The 20,106-nt window shown below is 44.1% G+C and overlaps 2 protein-coding genes across 3 annotated transcripts; one reads left to right on the top strand and one right to left on the bottom strand.

The window, feature by feature from the left end:
- Positions 1–2,498: 2,498 nt before the first annotated feature.
- Positions 2,499–9,064, bottom strand: ak3 (adenylate kinase 3). Its single transcript, XM_083670501.1, has 5 exons — positions 8,748–9,064; positions 6,523–6,642; positions 5,886–6,058; positions 4,094–4,212; positions 2,499–3,471 (listed from the first exon to the last, which is right to left on the bottom strand). The coding sequence occupies exons 1-5, from the start codon at positions 8,893–8,895 to the stop codon at positions 3,351–3,353; spliced, it is 681 nt and encodes a 226-aa protein (XP_083526627.1). The 5' UTR covers positions 8,896–9,064; the 3' UTR covers positions 2,499–3,350.
- Positions 7,739–19,864, top strand: rcl1 (RNA terminal phosphate cyclase-like 1). Of its 2 annotated transcripts, none has more exons than XM_083670500.1 (9): positions 7,739–7,760; positions 10,573–10,644; positions 11,847–12,022; positions 12,389–12,463; positions 12,831–12,955; positions 13,197–13,322; positions 13,624–13,780; positions 18,590–18,693; positions 19,693–19,864. In XM_083670500.1, the coding sequence occupies exons 3-9, from the start codon at positions 11,948–11,950 to the stop codon at positions 19,844–19,846; spliced, it is 816 nt and encodes a 271-aa protein (XP_083526626.1). In that variant the 5' UTR covers positions 7,739–7,760; positions 10,573–10,644; positions 11,847–11,947; the 3' UTR covers positions 19,847–19,864. The 2 variants fall into 2 exon arrangements, with proteins under 2 accessions (XP_083526626.1, XP_083526625.1); XM_083670499.1 differs by lacking the exon at positions 7,739–7,760 and adding an exon at positions 9,961–10,116.
- The last annotated feature ends 242 nt before the right edge of the window (positions 19,865–20,106 follow it).

Genomic DNA, 20,106 nt, shown 5'->3' with positions numbered 1-20,106 from the left:
CCCTACAAACCAGCAAGAATTCTGGCTCATACAGACCGGTTATATGCCCATGAGGCACACAGATTAGTCCTGTCACTTTAGGAAAAGTACTCCTAATCTCTGCTTGTTATGGGTATAAAAGACACCTGTCAATAGAATCAATCTCTTCCATTCCAACCTCTCCACCACCATGGGCAAGACCAAAGAACATTCAAAGGACATCAGGGTAAGAGTTGTAGACCTGCACAAGGCTGGAATGGGCTACAAGACCATCAGCAAGAAGCTTGGTGAGAAGGAGACAACTGTTGGTGCAATTATTAGAAAATGGAAGAAATACAAAATAACCATCAATCGCCCTCGGCCTGGAGCTCCATGCAAGATCTTGCCTCGTGCGGTAATGATGATCATGAGAAGGGTGAGGGATCAGCCCAGAACTACACGGGAGGAGCTTGGTAATGATCTCAAGGCAGCTGCGACCACAGTCACCAAGAAAACCATTGGTAACACACTACACCGTAACGGATTGAAATCCTGCAGTGCCCGCAAGGTCCCCCTGCTCAAGAAGGCACATGTACAGGCCCATCTGAAGTTTGCCAATGAACACCTAAATGATTCGGAGAAGGTGATGTGGTCAGATGAGACCAAAATTGAACTCTTTGGCATAAATTCGACTCTTTGTGTTTGGAGGGAGAGAAATGCTGAATGCTACAATCCCAAGAACACCATCCCCACCGTCAAACACGGAGGTGGAAACATTATGCTTTGGGGTTGTTTCTCTGCTAAGGGTACAGGACGACTTCACTGCATTGAGGGGCCAATGGACGGGGCCATGTACCATAAGATCTTGGACGAGAACCTCCTTCCCTCAGCCAGAGCACTGAGGATGGGTCGTGGATGGGTCTTCCAGCATGACAATGACCCAAAACATACAGCCAAGGCAACAAAGGAGTGGCTCAAGAAGAAGCACACTAAGGTCATGGAGTGGCCTAGCTAGTCTCCAGACCTTAATCCTATAGAAAATTTGTGGAGGGAGCTGAAGCTTCGAGTTGCCAAGCAAAAGCCTTGAAACCTTCAGGATTTGGAGAGGATCTGTAAAGAGGTGTGGACCAAAATCCCTCCTGAGATGTGTGCAAACCTGGTGACCAACTATAATAAACGTCTGACTTCTGTGCTTGCCAGCAAGGGTTTCTCCACCAAGTACTAAGTCATGTTTTGCTTGGGGATCAAATACTTATTTCCTTCGATCAAATGCAAATGAATTTATAACTTTATATAATGTGTTTTTTCTGGACTTCTTTGTTGATATTCTGTCTCTATTTGTTAAACTAAAAGTACCATAAAAATTATAGACCGCTCATTTCTTTGTAATCGGGCAAACTAACAAAATCAGCAGGGGATCAAATAATTATTTCCCCCACTGTATACCTTTTTCTCATATCGCTTTTTCTCAAATGTCTTTCTTTTTGTTGTTGTCATGTTTTAGCCAGCAGAGTTAATCTGACAGTCGGAATTAGCTTTACATGGGAATTAGGTGAGCTAAGCTTCTTTAGAAACTTTTAAGGCCGGTTTCACAGACAAAATGTTAAGCCTAGTCCTGGGCTAATTCACACTTTCAGTGGCAAATTGCCCCTGGGGATGCTTTTCAGTCTAGGACTAGGCTTAAACCGTGTCTGTGAAACCGGCCCTTAGTTTTTGAGTCAATGTTTATTTTTTATTCACATGCTCTCAGTTGTCCAGCGGCAGTGTGAGGGAGGAGTCGTCGCGGTTTCTAGCTTTCACTGCACAGTCCTTCACCTGGAGAGGAAAAGCTGAGCGTTGAAATCAAATTTCCCTCTCCTGATAAAACGCTTTTGTCAGGACTTGAAGCTGCAGTTTCATGCTTCCCTATGAGATGAATGTTCTTGGACTCCTGACAGGACTCTGCAGAAGTCCACAACGGGGCAGGTTTGGCTCCGTCAGCTGAGACACACCGCTTGGCTACCTGTGGAGAAAACTGTAGATCAAAGAAGCCATGGTGAAGCTCCGTTGTAGTCCTGTGTGTGTTCATTTTGACATCTGCCGAATGACGATGCTAATATCCGTTAGCTGTAGAGGCCTTGGTGTAGCTTTTCCATGTAGCTATCTCTGAGGATTGAACTATGCAAAGCAATCAATGTGCTTCAACTGCTGTACTGTTGCTGCTGTGTGACTCCGGTTCTGGTTACTGCCCCTCCACGTCACCCAACAACACTCCTGAAATAACTTCTTTCTCTGGCCGGCACAAAGGAATAAGCTTCTGTACACTAGTGGGTGGTCTTGTCAAGGCGTCACTGAAAGGAACGTGAAAACGTAACGAACCGTACAAGTTCCTCTGGCTTTCAGATGATGGCTTCTACTGATGCTCTGTCCATGGTCCGGCAGCTTCTGCGGCTGTGGCTGCGCCCAGGCAGGGGAATGGCTGTAATCCACTCCCCACCCCACAATGTACAGTACACTCTGAATAAAAAAAAAAAATTAATGGAAAGCAGAGCGGTGGTTTGTTGCTTTCACTGTTTTTTAATATAATAATAACATTATACATATGCAACAGTTCATATTATACAGTGTGTAATCAAAGTTTAATAAGGTTTGTAAAGGTATATCCATAAATTACATTTGATAGAGTTCTCTTTCTGATGGTCAGGTAGAGCAGATGAAGTCCTACAAAAAACTTCATTACCCATAAGACAGATACAACAAATGTCCAATATATAGAAATAAGGCCACAGTCAAACAGCAAAAACACCTTAATTATCCTTCTGCATGATTACCGCTGTATACAGTGCTGACTAGGGAAAGAACCAATGAAAAACAGCTTATTGTAGCAATCCTAAGCAATTGTAGCAAACATTAGCAGCTCAACAATCAGTGTGGTCAGTACATCGGCGTAGAGCAATCCTATCTGTCATTAATAGCTTGGTGATTCACATTAGTATAATTTAAAATAAAATAATAAAAGATATCTATACACTCATACTACATGATAATAAAGTGGCAATTACAGACACTTGACTTGCACACAAACGACTGATTAGTTAAAACGTCACGTCATATGTCACTTTTCCCTTCGGCCAGGAGCCCCGTCCTGAGCGCACACACAAAAGACACACAGAGACTCATAAAAACGGTTTGCCAATGACACACAAGAGCATCCCTTGGCACCAAGGTACATATGGAATGAACAGAACCATAACGTCAGAGAGCTGAAGGAGGGGTCTTCATTCAGCCCTGCTCTGGTAAGTGGCGTGGTTTCACAGGCACAGAGAAACGTCCCTGGTTTGGCCCCGGGGGAGAGTGGAGTCTTGTTAGTAGACTGACCCATGGGTCTCGTCTGATGGGTTGATGGGTCTCGTCTACGCGCTTCCGGTCGCTTTATGGTTTTGAGAGGACAGTTTTTTGGAGAGGTAGGCCTGAACGTGAGGCCAGATCTTGTTAGTTTCAGTCCCTGAGAATGTCGCCAACACTCCTTTGCTCCTGTAGGAACAATAACTGTTAGTACCAGTGCGTCTCATGAAAGAGCATCTATACATGTGTAATTACTCTCGTAATAACAATGTTTTGACACAATAAATCGGTTATTACATTGTAACTGCATACTAATAAGTGTTACTTACTACCTAGGTATTAGAAGAACATCACGTTAACTGTTACGTTGTGGGCTCTGCTTCAGGCTTTCATCTTCCTGCTGTCCAGTTACCAGTGATGGAAGAGCCTTCAAAGCTATGTTAAAAATAACTAGACTAACACATCCTATGTGCAGGGGCAGCTCAAAAGTCATGCTGTTGCTCTCTAATTGCTCCCAAAATAGATATTCATTAACTCTGGGTGACAGTTTGAGTTGAGACAAGCACACAGAAACTTTTTTCATGTATAAACATTTTCATGCATAATATATATGCCATTTAGCTGACGCTTTTATCCAAAGCGACTTACATTGCAGTGAGTGCATACATTTCTCAGTATATATGGTCCCAGCGGGAATCGAACCCACAACCTTAGCGTTGTTAACGCCATGCTCTACCAACTGAGCCACAGAGGACCGTTTTTACCACCTGCATAATTACGAGTAGGGGTGAGATGCTGCTACTGGACGCACCTGTAGTACTCCAGCACCGGCTGTGTCTGCTTCTCGTAGCTCTTCAGCCTCCTGGTGACAGTGTCCGGTGTGTCATCGTCCCTCTGGATGAGAGGCTCTCCCGTGACATCATCAAGGCCCTAGAGAGTCGGCGAGGCAGAACAAAACAAACCAGAACCAGGTGACGACTGTTGTCATTACCCCGTAGCAGTGGAGGCTGGTGGAGGCTGGTGGAGGCAGGAACCGGAGGACGGGCTCATTGTGATGCACGGAACGGAACGAGGGATGGTTGTTTGATACTGTTCTACCTCATTCCGTACACTGCCACATAGACACAAGCCATTGCTACCTTTTCTCACCGCAAACCAGAACAATCACAGCTACGGAGGTGTGTAATTAGATGACAACAAATCGTATGACAGCTCCGAGGCAAAGCTTGTTGCCCTGGGAAACGTAGGTGAAACCGAAATCGCCAAACAACCTTTATAGTGGCGTAACATTGAATCAGTCTAGCCTGTAAGCTGATCCTGAAAGCACCCAACCACAACTCATGAGGTCCGACCAAATGAAAATACACACATTTCCATGGAAACACATGTGACCACTGCAAAGAGAGAGCTTGAAACAGATTTGTTCCACTCCTCTGACAAGTAAAAGACCTTGGGGAGGAGGAGCATGTCGACCCCCCCCCCCCACACACACACACACACACACACACACACACAACCTCTATCCTGCCCACCAGATCAGGCTGCTTCTAAAGGACAGATTAGGAACGCTGTTATCTACTGAAGGTATAGCTCAAGGCTCCTGTAACAACAGAGGACTTTGTGCCTCTGAAATCAAAGAACAGTCCGCCATGCGTTTAAATCGTGTTAAGCTGGTTGATCTTTGACAACGTTTTTGGCCAGATCGCAAACACAGGGTAAATGATTAACAATACGACGTCTTACTACTCAGATTGCGCCAGACTACCTGTGTGTTTGTAATCAGTGAGAATCACTGACTCAGACAGAATGCCACACACAATCCACTGTGCAGGAGAGGATTTCAGTGTGTTCTTTTCATGGTCAAGACTAAAAGCAAGCCATATTCTCACTGGCACTGTTGACTCTACCAACAATGTGCTGATACACAGCCAACAAGTCTGTTTGCTTTGGTTTAATTGCATGAATGAGAGCAAAGGTCTCCACTTGGATTTCAGCAGCAAACAAATGGCACCCGGTCTTATCTCCCCGATCCGTAATCCATCTGTCTCTCCTCTGCCCCCGGCCCAGGGGGGGAGGGAAACCACTCTGCCCTATTTTACTTTACTCTGAAGGACTGGATTTTACCCCCGTAAGGTTTTAGAACAATAAAGGTTATAATGTTTTTTTTTTTTTTTTACATCATTGAATTTCAGGAACTAGAGCAACATGACCTAGCTGTTGCACCACACTGGGTAGAGGCTACAGAGGCTACAAGGGGTGTAGGCATTACTCCATCACTAAACAGTCAGGAAATACATCGTCACGATATTTTCCCAGGTACGTATACACATGTAGTTGCATGGTACCTACGGCTGCTAATTCTGTCATGAACGTACAAACAAAAGTGCTATTGTACCCAGTATCCTGTCACACATTATCACAATCGCTAACTACCGGGTAATAATTTTTTATTATAACTACTGGGTTATAACTACCGGGTTATAAAGCCTGTGTTATACAGTATATACTGTGGTCAAATGTATTTGGAGCGAATACTTTTTGTAAGGTTTCAGTAGTGTCTACATGGGTCCACAGTACTGTCTGTCTATGGTGCGCAGACTCACGGCGATCTTGGGTGGGTTGAAATCGATGTTGTAGACTCTGCCGCTGGGCAGGTGGAGCCAGCGAGAGGTGAGGCGCTGTTTGATGGTCTGAAAAGGCACGTCCAGGTTGATGACTGTGTCCACGGTACACATGTCGTCCAGAGCCTCAGCCTGGGACACGGTGCGGGGGAACCCTGCCAGGAGAGAGAGGGAGAGAGGGAGGGAGGGAGAGAGAGGGAGAGAGGAGAGGAGAGGCACAGCACATACAGAGAGAGAGAGAGAGAGAGGAGAGGCACAGCACACAGAGAGAGAGAGAGACCCAAATTTAGAAGCTCATAGCAGAGTTCACAGCAACCTACTACCCTACCAGGAATCACTCCAAGTCTAGTCTCTGATGACGGGATTATAGCAGCACCCAGGTTTAAAGTTGGGATGGGCAGATGTAGAGGCCTTGTAAAGGGTCAGATTATGCTATGAGTCACTTTCAGTACGTTCACTGCATTTAAAGCGTAGAAAATATCGTGTTTCATTGTTTGGCTGGCCGTATGTTTCGTACGTTTCCGATAAATCTATTATTTTCAAAAGTGTGTTGATTCAAATCATAAGACCTTGTAAGTGTACGACTGATGTGACCAATAAGAGAGTTGCAGGTGTTTACCGTCCAGCAGCCAACTGCTCTGGTCCATCCTCCGCAAGTCTGACAGGATGAGACGAGAGATGACATCATCAGGCACCAGCTGACCCTGGTCGATACAGGACTTCATCAGCAGGCCCAGCTCTGGAGGGAGACACAAAGGAGCACAGAGCTGTCATCTCCCAATTGTTCATTCTCCATTCAGAACACATTCCCCCGATACAAAACAAAATAAACTAATGTCATTTTTACATTAAAAAAAAAAACTGTGTACGTATACCCTACTTTGGTATCTTTTAAAAACAAATGTTTTTGAATGCATAAGAACACGTGTGTCTTGAAAAAAAGGAAGAAAAACAAAAAAGAAAATGACATAACCAGACAACGGTCATTCAGGGGCCATTTGGGGGGGAATTTAGAGGAAGTTTGAAAGAATGTGTTTATATAAATTATTCAGACCAAGTGAAACGTAGCCCTTCAGGACATCCAGGAGAGATGACACACAAAATAACTGCTTCCACATTTCCAATAAGTGAAGGAAAAACTCTGTATCCCTTTTAGAGCACAACACATTTTCCTTGTGGCTGTTCCCTTCATTGGTTTGTGTCCAATGGGAGAATGGAATTTCCTGACAGCCGGCCCTGCACCAGCAGGACCATATGCAGGCCAACGTAGGCTTCTCAGTGGAGCTCATCTCGAGCGACAGCAGAGAAGGTGCACTGCACACACAAAATAATGTTTTGTAAACACAAGCCTGTATTGTCTCAGGACTTTAAACAGACCTTACCGTGATCGTTTGGTTCTTACAGAGGGTACTAAGTACAGCTTAAACAAGATAGGAGTAATGTGTGATATATCTTTGGAGCAACAAAACCCACCTTTGATTCTTGGGTTCCCATTCAATCAATTGCAGATAGCAATTCTAGATAGATTAGATTAAAAAAAGATAGATTAACTCTAAAATATAATTCTTCCTGTGCAGCAAGCATGTTTAACTTTGAATGGCAGTTTGCATTGTTTCACTTTCATTATGTCGGCATTGCTTTGTTAAGGAAATTAATCTCCATATTCATTATGATTGTGCAGGAAGAATCGTGTTTTTGCGTTACCCTAGAAATCCACAATCTCTTATAGATTAAAATAGGGCCTCAGAGTTCACACTAGAAACTCTTAACTTGATTTCAGTCCTTGATTTGGGTAGTGTAGTACTCTGAAATGGTTCATGATAGTTTGTTCTCCTATCAGATGGGACTTTATCCCAGGTAAGAGAGCATGCCGTGTACAGTATGTGATAGCATGTGTGCCAACTGTACATCCTGTATACCACCTTAACCTTCACTGTAGACATAGTCACATGGCAGGCAGGCCTACTGCTACCAGATCTCCAGTGGTTTAGCTTAGCTTAGTTTAGCTTAGCTGTGGGTATACAGGAAGTGGAATAGTTCCAAAACACTCGTAAACTCACGACTCATGATGTTCTCTCTCACTTTGTCTCTTCATTCGACTCACTGACAAAAGATTGGGGGTCTTGTCACCCCCTCCCCCCCCTCTAGGTGCCCCTCCTCATAGGGTCAACCCATACTGTGGCCTTACTGAAAGGAGATTAGAACAGACCATTGTGAAGCTGGAAAAGGGTGTTTGTCTTATCATGAGAGACCAGAAACATGCCATGTTACTGTAGGGGAGGGGATATTTCATTTGAAAGACCTTAAACAGTGTAGTGCTCTTCTCTATGTGAGTCAACCAAAATAGTTTTGTAGAGACTTGTTGAACTTCTTCTGAACTCTTGATCTGTATCTCTCCACCCCACCCAGGGGGAGGTCAGATGAGCAACCATAGGCCTACCAACATCATTGGAGCATGAGAACTTTTTCAGCAGGAAAAGACATGCCCAGTAGCTTGTGAATCGAAAAACACTCATAGAGGCCTAGGATGTGTTTTGTTCATTCGTGGGCGTTTTGTTTATTAATGATCAAATCATCTCCCACACAACTAGCATCTGATAGACTAACAAAAAACACAAATATGTACGCTGAAGAATAAGAAGAAGAAGAAGAAGAAGAAGACTCTTTATTTGGCCATGCAATCAATTCTCATCAATTGTAGGAATTTGCCATGCATTAGACAATGTAACACAATGACATTCCAACAACCTGTAAATTGTAATTGCAATGTAGCTTGGTCAATTTCATCATCAGCCATAAGAGCTTGTAAGTGTAGAGTTGTAGGCTCATGCATGCTCGTCTTACCGGTCTTGGCTTTAATGTTGGTCCTCAAAAGGTCCCCACTTGAAAGGTGCTTTAGTCCGAAACTTTTTGTTATGCGCTCCGACACCGTTCCTTTCCCCGAACCAGGCGGACCCATAATGACAGCACGGAATATCCTTTGTATAACCATTTCCAATCTTGTTGTTGATATCACAAGTTAAAAGTATTACCGTATCCTTCTCATGAAAATGCTGTCTGTATCTTAAGGCAGGAGACGTCCACTTCACAGCAAATTCTTCGTGCGCGTTTGGTGGCGAAAACTATCCACTGTGCGCAACACTGTGGGCGTCTCCTGAGCAGCTTGGTCCTTCTTGAAATCAGCTCTTTTTTCGAAAACCGCGACGCGTACGGAAGAAAAGGAGGAGGAAGTTCAGATGGAGAAAACCGCTAGTGCTGCACCGTGGGGCCAAGTGAGGACACTCGCACCTGTCTTGACACTCGCACTGTACCATCACTTTATCTCCAATAGAGTAAAAATAAAAACAAAGGATGAGAAAATGTATGAATGGTGGCAAATACGCCCTGTTTATTATATAACACTCTTATGTAATTCGTCTGGTGTGCGGGTTAAATAGTAAAGCTGGCGAGGTTACTGCGATTTGATTAATCCTTGGTCGAGCTTTAAATTCGAGTAGCATACAGTGAACTTGCTGATGAAACGTTGGTGCGTAGTCTCTCTAGCTACAGTGATTTAGGTCAGACAATCTTCTCCTTCATCATAATCACTTTGCCGGATATCAGCTGTAACCTACCCTATAGGTGCAGTTGATTGGATTGTTTAATTAAAGTGAAACCCCCCTATACTGTAGAGTGCAGTTTATTGGGTTCTATCAATAAAGTGAAGATTATCCTAAATTCAATAGCCATATATGACTTTTCCTCAAAAGGTCACTCATCTATAAATACAAATACAAAAGACTGCTAGAACAGCTATACATGAATACGCTAATTGGGAACATTTAACCACGTATCGCGGAATAAGTATACGTGGTCAACATACTTAATTCATGCAATGCATAAACCACTCAGTGACTGCATTGCATGTACTGTCTAATAACGGTTCAGTTCAATGACATATAGAATAGTAATGATGGGGCGCCACCTGGTGGTTCATTGAGATTATCAAAAATACACTTGGGAAATATCCCTTTGTCCCTCGCAGGATTCCATAGTTCTTCGCTTTTCCTTCCTCGTTTACAACGCACGTGTAGAAATAACAACATGGCAAGTCAGGGTCTGACTTACGATGGCTGCAATTTTTTCAGACAAAGACTAGTATTATCAACGTTAAGCGGTAAAAGAGTCAAAATCCGAAACATACGATACAAAGACGACAATCCCGGGCTTCGAGGTAGGTACAACAACATCGTCACGTGTGGCGTCGCAGCATTACATATGGCTAGCTAGCTAGCGTTGGCTAGCTGTTACGCAGTTAGAAGTTCATCTTCTCCAGCGCGTCGAAGTTGGAATGATGGGTTCCTCAAATCCTTTTGAAATGACAACCAGTTATTTACCAACAGCGGCTGCTACTTTCACACCCGGTGTCTTGTTTAACAGTGTTGTTGTTATTTTGTGCTGATTTGTGTGCTGTAGGCAGACAGTTCACGCCTCTCTCAGGTGTGCGTAGCGAGCTTTATAATGTGTTGCGCAGGATGCTCACTTGGAGACACGGACACCATCAAACAATTCAGACAAAATTGGTTGACTAAATGTTGTTTCATATTCATTATCGAGCCAGAGATTTTTTTCACGCACAGATTTTGCATTGAATATTGGTATTGAGAAAAATGCACCCTTTTTCTTCTAGATTTTGAGGCCAGTTTCATCAGACTTCTAGACAAGGTGACCAATGGCACCAGAATTGAAATCAACCAAACAGGTACGTTATCAAAAGCTGTATACGTCGTGTGTGACCAGGGCTCTGTTTTAAATTCCCTTTAAATACATCTGTCTTCACTCCATAACAAGGCGTAGTCTCTGATCTAAATCACTAATTTAATAGGATTGGATTGATCAAAGCATGCTTCATCAATCAAACCTTATTTATAGAGCACATTTCAGATACTGACGCAACACAATGCGCTTCACAGGAAAACGAGAAAAAAACAAAACAATTAAAAATACCAATATCATGTTAGACCAGGGATCTCTTCTGGAAAGAAGAAGGAGTTATAAGACAATTTATACAGTCCAGGCATACCCACAAATGACTTAGACTGGGTTATTGCGTTTGTGTGTACTCTGCCACTTGGCTGCCAGGGCAAGCATACCAAACAGTCCTTGGCAAGACCTCAGCACACAGAACAGTGGGCCATTCCCTAAGTTTGAGACTGGGCCATTGGGCAATCACCGTTTACTGTGTCATAACCAGAGTGGATCAGCTCTGGAGAGTGGGAATATTACAGATGCTTGTTGTATAATGCTTTGGAACTCTGCGATGTGATCCATGGATTCCTAATAGCGCGGGCTTCCCCTCCGAAGCAGAAACACAGAATGAGAAGGATACTCACAGCGTGATGTTTTACAGCTCTACTGGGGTACGGAAGGGCAGTTTCCAATCTTCTTTTAACTATGATGCAGGTGATAGGTACTCACACCGCAAGCATTACAATCCTGGAAATCTGTGGTCCTCTGCGGCTCAGTTGGTAGAGCATGGCGCTAACAACGCTTAGGTTGTTCCTGCTGGGACCATATATACTGAAATGTACGCACTCACTGCAATTTAAGTCGCTTTGGATAAAAACGTCAGCTAAATGGCATATATTACATCTGAAGCCATGCACCACTACTGGGGTACGGAAGTCAAGATTCCCTGTTGACCCTCACGACAAATACCTTACCGTTGGCCACTTTCGACATCGGCTGTTGTTGTTATTTTTACGTGTCAGTCAGCGTTTTGATAAGTTTGGGGTGTCATTATCAACGTAGTTAGCAGTCATCACCATCAATCGCCTGCATCATAGTTTAAAACATGGTCGGGAACCCCGTTGGGAACCACACCTCCGTACCGCAGTAGAGAGCTGTGAGACGTACGAGACAGAGCTGTCCTGATGGTCCCCTCCGCTCTGCCCTGCCCTGTAGGCACCGTGTTGTTCTACCAGCCTGGTCTTCTCTATGGGGGCTCCGTGGAGCACGAGTGTAACGTCCAGCGCTCCATAGGCTACTACCTGGAGGCCCTCCTAATGCTGGCGCCCTTCATGAAGAACCCCCTGAAGGTCACCTTGAAGGGGGTCACCAATGACCCCACAGACCCCTCGGTGAGTCCACTCCCCTTTGTCACCTCTGCCTGCTTAACTCACTAACAGACAGAAGAATTCACCACCTGGAGTGCCTAGTGTTTTGTGTGGTATTTACCTAGCAATAATACTTTGATTTGCTACGAAATGAAGCATCATAATGTATGTATTTTTGGTTAATAAAGTCACCCGTGGCACTCTTGTTGATAATTTGGGCTTTATTCACCCTCGGCACTAACTGAGTTAATGGAGACATTGCTTGAAAATGGTGTCATAATAAGCAGGGCTTTCCCTGAAAAAGAGACCTTGGTCTCAGTGGGACGCCGCTGTAAAAATAAAGGTTTCTAAGGTGAATGTGAAAGCTGTCATTGTCTCCCTTCCCCTCAGGTTGACCTACTGAAGCACACCGCCATCCCTCTGATGAGGAAGTTCGGGGTCGACGGAGAGGGTCTGGAGTTAAAGGTGAGGTCTTCATATGGTGAAACCCTGTGAGCCTTTGTGCCTGGAACTGTTGTCATGCAGTAAAGCCTGTTATCGGTGCATATGTTCTGTTGGCCTTTTCTCAGCCTATGGAAGAGTGGTGCCGCGCAACTCTGTGAACTATGTGAATATTTCAGGGCATAATAAACTAGATATTTAGTAACGATCTTATTTTTAACAACGACAATGGTTTTAGTGAACGTTCCTCAGTGAATTCAGAGTTTTAGCTGTATTTCTTTGCACACTTTGACGTGAAGGACCGCAAGTCGGATTTTGATAACGCGACCCAGCGCCCTGTTGTTCAAAAAACCCTGTATGGTTTCGCTCACGTCTCGCTCCCTGCGTCCAGGTGGTGAAGCGGGGCATGGCGCCCGGCGGGGGCGGGGAGGTGGTCTTCACGTGTCCCGTCCGTCGCACCATCAGACCCGTCCAGCTGTCAGACCCGGGCAAGATCAAGAGGATTCGAGGAACAGCGTATCCTTCTCACCCTCGTCACCTCAGACCTGGGCCCACTGTTTGGTCGACGGTCATCTGAATTGCCCTATGTGCTGTAAAATACGAGACTGTATTGTCTTTTCTCATGTGGTGCCAAATCTTTGTTGGCTTTGATGTATTTTGATGAGTTTCGACTGTAATAGTAGCCTTTTTGCTTCTTGATTCTTTTTTTTTGCTCCACCACAACAAGATGTCCGTGCTCCTTGACGGTGTGAAACAGATACTCTGTAAGAGTCTCCCCACAGATGGCTAACAGAGTAGTGGACTCTGCCAGGAGTGTACTGAACAAATTCATTCCAGATATCTACATCTACACAGATCACATGAAGGGGGCCAGCTCTGGGAAGTAAGTCCTCCCTCTGATGCGCCAACAGTCGCCACTAGGTGGAGGTGTCCTCTGAAAACAGGACTGTGATTTATGTTCACTGCTTAGTCATCGTGAAGCAGAAAGTCTGTTTACCACATAACAGGAAAATGACCCAATTGAACAAAACAGCACCGGTCGGCCAAGAACTCCCTTTCTAGCCAATCGTTTGAACGCTGACGTTGAGTCAAAGTTTGTTTGTTGATCATTGATACGGTTGTTGTAGTCCTTCCCCTGTGTTGCTCTCTGTAACCCCCCCCTCCACCATGGCTGTGCCCCTCAGGTCTCCAGGCTTCGGTCTGACCCTGGTGGCCGAGACCCTCACCGGAGTCTTCCTCAGCGCGGAGCTGGTGTCCACCCCCCAGGGGCAGGGAGACCCTGTGCTTCCAGAGGACCTGGGGAGGAACTGTGCCAAGCTGCTGCTGGAGGAAATCTACAGGGTGGGGTTGCTGCTTCCTGTCCTAATCATGTTGTCGACGTGTCATCCAAACAGGCCCTCTTCTTCAGGCCCTGACGTCACGCTGTGTCTGTTATTCTGATATGTGTTTTATTTCAAAGGTGATCTGTCTTTACAGCGCGTTGGCATGACAACTGAGGGACACAAGGCAGCTCTCGCCTGTAATCTGAGGCGTTCACCTTCGTATATTCTGGTCCAATACGGCGACAACGTGTTGTTAACCTAGCCTGCAAGCGAAGGTACAGTCATGAGAAAAAATTAGGACACCCTATGAAAACCTTTGTCTTCTTCAACATATTCAAACATATGGACATTTGATATTCATTTGAACAATATTGAAAAATTGAGGTAATATAACTAAACAAATACAACTGAAACAAATTATTTAAAAAATGATTGGTAAAATGTAATTAATAGAAATGCAATCTTCTTGTGAGGAAAAAGTTAGGACACCCCCACATTTAGTTCCACTTAAAATGCCTAAAATTATAATAAAGAGCACCACATCAGGTGCAAATGATTAGAACATCGTTACAGAAGATTTTGGAGGAGCCTGTCCTATTTAAGCCTCAGATATTTAGTTTGGTTTGCTCTTGATTGTTGAAGTGAGTTGCATCACCATGGCGAGATCAAAAGAGCTCTCTGAGGCCTTCAGAAGAAAAATTGTAGATGCATATGAGTCTGGGAAGGGATATAAAAAGATCTCCAAACTATTCGAAATTGGCCATTCCACTGTCCGGAAAATAATTTACAAGTGGAGAACATTTAAAACCACCACCAACATGGCCAGGTCAGGCCGCCCAAGCAAGTTCAGCATAAGAGCTGACCGAAAGATGCTTAAAGAAGTCTCCAACAATCCCAGAATGTCATCACGAGACCTACAGGTATCTCTTGCCACAATTGATGTCAAAGTACATGCATCCACCATAAGAAAGAGACTGAACAAGTTTGCATTACATGGGAGGTGTGCAAGGAGGAAACCCCTGCTGTCAAAAAAAAACATCAGGGCAAGACTAAAGTTTGCCAGAGAACACCTAGAGAAAGACCAGAACTTCTGGAACAATGTGCTTTGGACAGATGAATCCAAAGTTGAACTATTTGGGCACAGTAAGAGTAGACATGTTTGGCACAAAACCAAGACAGCATTTGAGAACAAGAACCTCATACCAACTGTGAAGCATGGGGGTGGAAATGTCATGGTTTGGGGCTGCTTTTCTGCAGCAGGGCCTGGTCAGCTCACCATCATAGAATCCACTATGAATTTTGTATTGTATCAGAGGGTGCTTGAGGAAAATGTGAGACCATCTGTTCGAAAGTTGAAGCTGAAGCAGATGTGGACCATGCAACATGACAATGACCCAAAACATTCCAGTAAATCTACCAAGGAATGGCTCAAGAAAAATGAATTGAGAGTTCTGGAATGGTCAAGTCAAAGCCCGGATCTTAATCTTATTGAGATGCTGTGGATTGATTTGAAACTGGCTGTGCATGCAAGACACCCCTCGAACATCACACAGCTGAAAGAATTCTGCAAGGAGGAGTGGGAAAAACTTTCTCCCAATTGATGTCAGAGACCTGTAGACAGTTATAAGAAACGTCTAATTGAGGTTATTTCAGCCAAGGGGGGCAATACTAGCTATTAGGGCATAGGGTGTCCTAACTTTTTCCTCAGTAGGAATTGGCATTATTGTTAATTTTTCGTTAAATAAATGATTACAAAGTTACATTTTCATAGTTTTTTGTTCAATTACATCCCCTTTATCTATAGACATTGTTAGAAAGAAGATAACATATTGATATGTCCATATTTTTAAGAGAATAACTTAATATTTTGGGGGGTGTCCTAACTTTTTCTCATGACTGTACCTCCGTGGTTTCAAGGCCAGTGTGTTTGCCGTTCCCAGAGTGCGAGAGGTTGTGCTTTTTGGCCCGGTTGCGCGGAGAGCACAGATACAGACAAACGTCCCTCACAGCCCATGCTTATCATTACAGGGGAATGTGGGTAAACAGCAGGCAGCATGTTTACATGATGTGATTGAGTCAACTGTGTGACTGGCCCTAATGTGCTGCTGACCAGACATCTGTCTAAGACCCACAGCCTTCTCTCTCTCTCTCTCTCTCCCTCCCTCTCTCTCTCTCCCTCCCTCTTTCTCTCCCTCTCTCTCTCTCTCCCTCTCTCTCTCTCTCTCTCTGAGTGTCTCTCACTCACTCTCTTTACTTCTCAAACAATGATCACCCTGTGGAGGGGGAAAAAGTCAGAAATGTGTGACCGTCTCTCATGGTGTCCAAGTCTGGTCACTGGGAGTGACTGTACCCATCAAGGGACATTAAATACGTCGCGTTTTTTATCCCTAGAACAGCGTCGTGTTTACGGTGTGCCGGTCTAATGTGTGCGAAATGCGTTCCACGCCCTTAATCAGGGGTGGAATGCGCAAGTGTTCGTGTTGTGTAAGTGGTGGGCCATGGATTACAATTTGGTTGAAGTTAGTCATTGTGCAGCCTGTCTTTAAGTGTAATATGATAACGATGTGTTGCAAAAAAACTCGCCTCTCTCTTCAAGATGTACGACTCCGGCCGGGCAAAAAAAAAAAAAGAACTGTTTATCAAAAATATTCAATTAGTCTCTGGGGTCTGTGACTTCAGTTTACTCCCGCCTCTGCTGGTCACCCTTTCATAAGAGCATGTGATTCTTGTTAGGCCAGGAGAATTCCATGATTCGTTTTGAATGCGCAATATTGTTGGGTGTCCTCTTGGCGCGGCCCGCGGAGACCGCTTGTCCTCATTGGCCGAGAGTAGGGGAGACCAGGGGAGAAGATGATCGGGCTCTGCTTGGAATCGTTAATGTTTGAAGCCCTGGAAGGGTGTCGTGGTCCCTTTTTTGGGACATTTGCACCCTGTGTGTGTGTTTGTCTTGTGGTTAATGAATACTGGCGGTGAGCGTTCGTAGTAAACGGGCGCCACGGGATGGACAGTGTGTTACAAATGGGAGGAAAGAGGAGCTGATGTAAGTGGTGCACTCTTTCTATTTGGTCTGTCTCAGATTGTTAACTGATAACAAGTATAGATTAGAAATAATCAAGAAATGGGTTGGTTCGAGAAGCACTTTTGAGTTGAGGGAAACAGGTAAGCCGAGAAAGAACAGAACAAAATGCTTGAATATACTCAGATGGTGAGCTGGGATGAAACTGCTGCCATTTGATGTTCTGGAATTTTCTTCTTTTTTTTTACTTAAAAGTATTTGCGTGTTGGTTCATTTGTTGGTCAACCCAGTTGGTAGACTGTTGACTTATGTCAGTATACCCTCTTGTACTTCCACTATTTACCCCCAAATGACACGTCTGTCCTCCAGGTGTGCTGACAGACTGACAGAGATATAGCACAGTTCAAGTTGATATTTAACATGCTTTTAGAGACTACACATTTTCCATAACAGAATTGACCATTCCCTGTTGCCTACGGAACAGCCAATAGTTAACAAAGTTAACTATTTCTAGATTATTTTGATTCCGTTTGAATGGGTTTGTGCCAAGTCAGAAAGTTTGTTGTACTCCGTTAACAAGTTAACAGCCTGGAAGTCTCGTGACTGTAGCTGTCCCCTTCAATGGCTCTATTCTCTGGCCGTCTTCAAATTTCAAGGTAGAATCGCGTATCAAACTGTTTTGTGGGCCTTACAGTAGGTTTGAATGCCAACTGATTGAGTTAGACTATTTCTGATTCACCGGGATATGCCAAATATGATTTGAATCACGTGAATCGAGATGGCATTACCTCTCTTTGTTATTATACAGCATGGCAAGGTCACAGTGTCTGTTGGTGTAGAATGGTGTCAACTGAAACGCCTCCTGTGGTGAGGGATTCTTGGGGGTTTTCCAGAGGTCTCATGGCAGTTAAAGTTGATGGTCGGTGATTCTCCTCAGACTTCAGAACTGCTATTCTACCGTGGAAGACCATTTATCTATCATGATACTGCTTTAGTCAGAAACCTGATGTTGCTTCAACGTTGTAAGTACCCATTTTGAGCCCTCCTGAATGCTTTGTTTCTCTGCTCTGGAGGTATTTGTTGACATTTACATTTTGTTGATTCAACGTTATTTGTCAGATGGTATTAGAAATATTGTTTGAATTGTCCAAGTCGTTCAGTTAAAAACAGAATAGAAAATCCTGTTTTGTCGTATGATTTTACATTTAGGTCATCGGTTGCTGTGTAACTCAGTATGTATCTTGAGATGTTGGAGTTGGAGAAGAAGGATTGTTTGGAATCCCGATCGCAAAGTTAGACGGCTGAAAACAATGTGCTCTCAGTGCTGTGATATGATTAAGTGATTGAATCATATTCCTGCTGACCAGATGTCATGCACAAACGGCCGCATGGCATGCGTGCTCTGGAGCGAACATGGCATGTGACGCCCAGACCCAGACTACCCTCTCTGTCCTCTAAAATGTGAAATATGTGGAGCATTAAGGGGATTTAGGTAAATAAGATACCAGTGGAGGAAAACAGCCATTTGAATATTAGATCACTGCTATTATACTCCCACTATTGTCGATGGTCGATGATATAAGTATTCTGTTGGTTTTTTGATAATCATTTCATGTCATCAAAAATGTTCATTGAATCTATGCTGTAAGCGTGAGCCATCGAGAATAGTGGGAGTGGATCTGATATTCGAATGTGTTTTTCTTAACTGCTGTAGACGTGCTTTGGGGGGCTGTGTTTCAAGACCTCTCCTCGTATGGCGGGTTGGATGTTGATATTGTTGTTTCTGACGATCCACCCTCCGTTCACCTTCAGGGCGGCTGTGTTGACTCAGCCAATCAGAGCCTGGCTCTCCTGTATATGACCCTGGGCCAACAGGATGTGTCCAAAGCGCTGCTTGGCCCCCTCTCTACGTACACGTAAGTTATTTTTCCACAGAATTTGGCAACAGACAACAGATCCAAAGTTCTCTCCTATAGCCCGAATATTGACATCAAACAAAACAAGCCCTTACTTGGGGATGGAAAAACAAACATATGTCTTTGTCATTTCCGATCAACCTTTAGTGCCCTATTCTGTAGACTCCTTTAATTTGCTAAATTGTGGTTACATTTTGTCGTCTTCTACAACCTTCCGAAGACTTCTCATTCCATTCACTTTGATATCAATTTACATTGATTTAAGTTTTTATTGTGTCATTAACCTTTCTCGTAAATGAATGCAACCTAACCTATTGATATCTTAACTATTATTTTTGATTTGTATAATTTAAATGTTTAATTCTGAGAAAGCTTTAAAACCCCCCCCAAAAAAAACTATAAGTAATACTTGTCATTCTATCCTACATGTCTGTTGTCATGGTGACGTGCGTCTGTTTAGAATGTCTCACCCTCACAGCGTGGTGTAATCAGCAGGCCTGGGGCGACCAGGTCCACTCCCCTCAGAACCTCAGACTATGAAATGTCCATTTTCAGTTATCATGGTACCGGTGCTGTGTCCCTCTAAAGTACAGTACTATGATAACTGAAGATTGGCAGTGCCTTCGCAATGGTTCTACTCTGAGCACCCCTTCGCAGACCTGAAGACCTCATCATCCACTTTGTACAGTGCGGACAATCCATTTCCTGATGTCTGTGTGTGTGTGTGTGGTGGATGGTAGTCTGACCTTTGAGCCGTGTGCCGAAGGCGTCCCAGGTCAGCGCTCTTCCCGGTCATCTCTGGCGTCACGCGGGGTCGGAGGTCACCGTGCTTCTCAGTATTACCAGTCTGCAGTGTTTGCCGTCTCTTCTCACTGTATGAGCTGTTTTGTTATGGTGTTTTGTATCTGACAGCCTTGACACCAATCGTCTCTCTCTCTCTCTCTCTCTCTCCTTGTCCCCCTCTCTCTCTCTCCTTGTCTCTCCCTCTATCTCTTCTAGGATCGAGTTCCTCAGGCACGTGCGAGACTTCTTCCAGATCATGTTCAAGATCGAGACACAGAAACCTCTAGAAGAGGAGAGGAAAGGGGGAGACAAAGTTCTGATGACCTGCGTTGGAGCCGGCTATACCAACATTAGCAAATCAATCAAATAAAGACTTTTTTTTATATCACAGAGATGGTCTTGTTTTCTGTCATGGTTTTCTTTCGCCCGATTTGCCCTTTGTGACCAGGTTTTTTCATTTCAGTTTTGATTAAAACCAAAGGTGTGTTGGATGTGACTGACCTAACAATCTTGGATGATCTAGCATATCTTTTGAGGTCCAGTCATGGACCTAAATGGCTTTTCATCGTCTTACTAAATGATGAATGCCATCTTGAATAGCTATGCGTCCAGCTGTCTTGTACTCTATTA

This window comes from Argentina silus (assembly GCF_951799395.1).
Source record: "Argentina silus genome assembly, chromosome: 5".
NCBI classification, from domain to species: Eukaryota; Metazoa; Chordata; class Actinopteri; order Argentiniformes; family Argentinidae; genus Argentina; species Argentina silus.
This window is presented reverse-complemented; position numbering and strand designations above follow the sequence as displayed.

Coding starts and splice junctions, on each gene's coding strand:
- ak3 (XM_083670501.1), bottom strand. CDS start 8,895: ATGGTTATACAAAGGATATTCCGTGCTGTCATTATGGGTCCGCCTGGT. Junction 6,643..8,747: donor CAACATTAAAGCCAAGACCG/GTAAGACGAGCA, acceptor GTCTCCCTCCAG/AGCTGGGCCTGCTGATGAAG. Junction 4,213..5,885: donor TCAACCCACCCAAGATCGCC/GTGAGTCTGCGC, acceptor CCGACTCTCTAG/GGCCTTGATGATGTCACGGG.
- rcl1 (XM_083670499.1), top strand. CDS start 9,987: ATGGCAAGTCAGGGTCTGACTTACGATGGCTGCAATTTTTTCAGACAA. Junction 12,023..12,388: donor ATGACCCCACAGACCCCTCG/GTGAGTCCACTC, acceptor CCTTCCCCTCAG/GTTGACCTACTGAAGCACAC. Junction 18,694..19,692: donor GGCCCCCTCTCTACGTACAC/GTAAGTTATTTT, acceptor TATCTCTTCTAG/GATCGAGTTCCTCAGGCACG.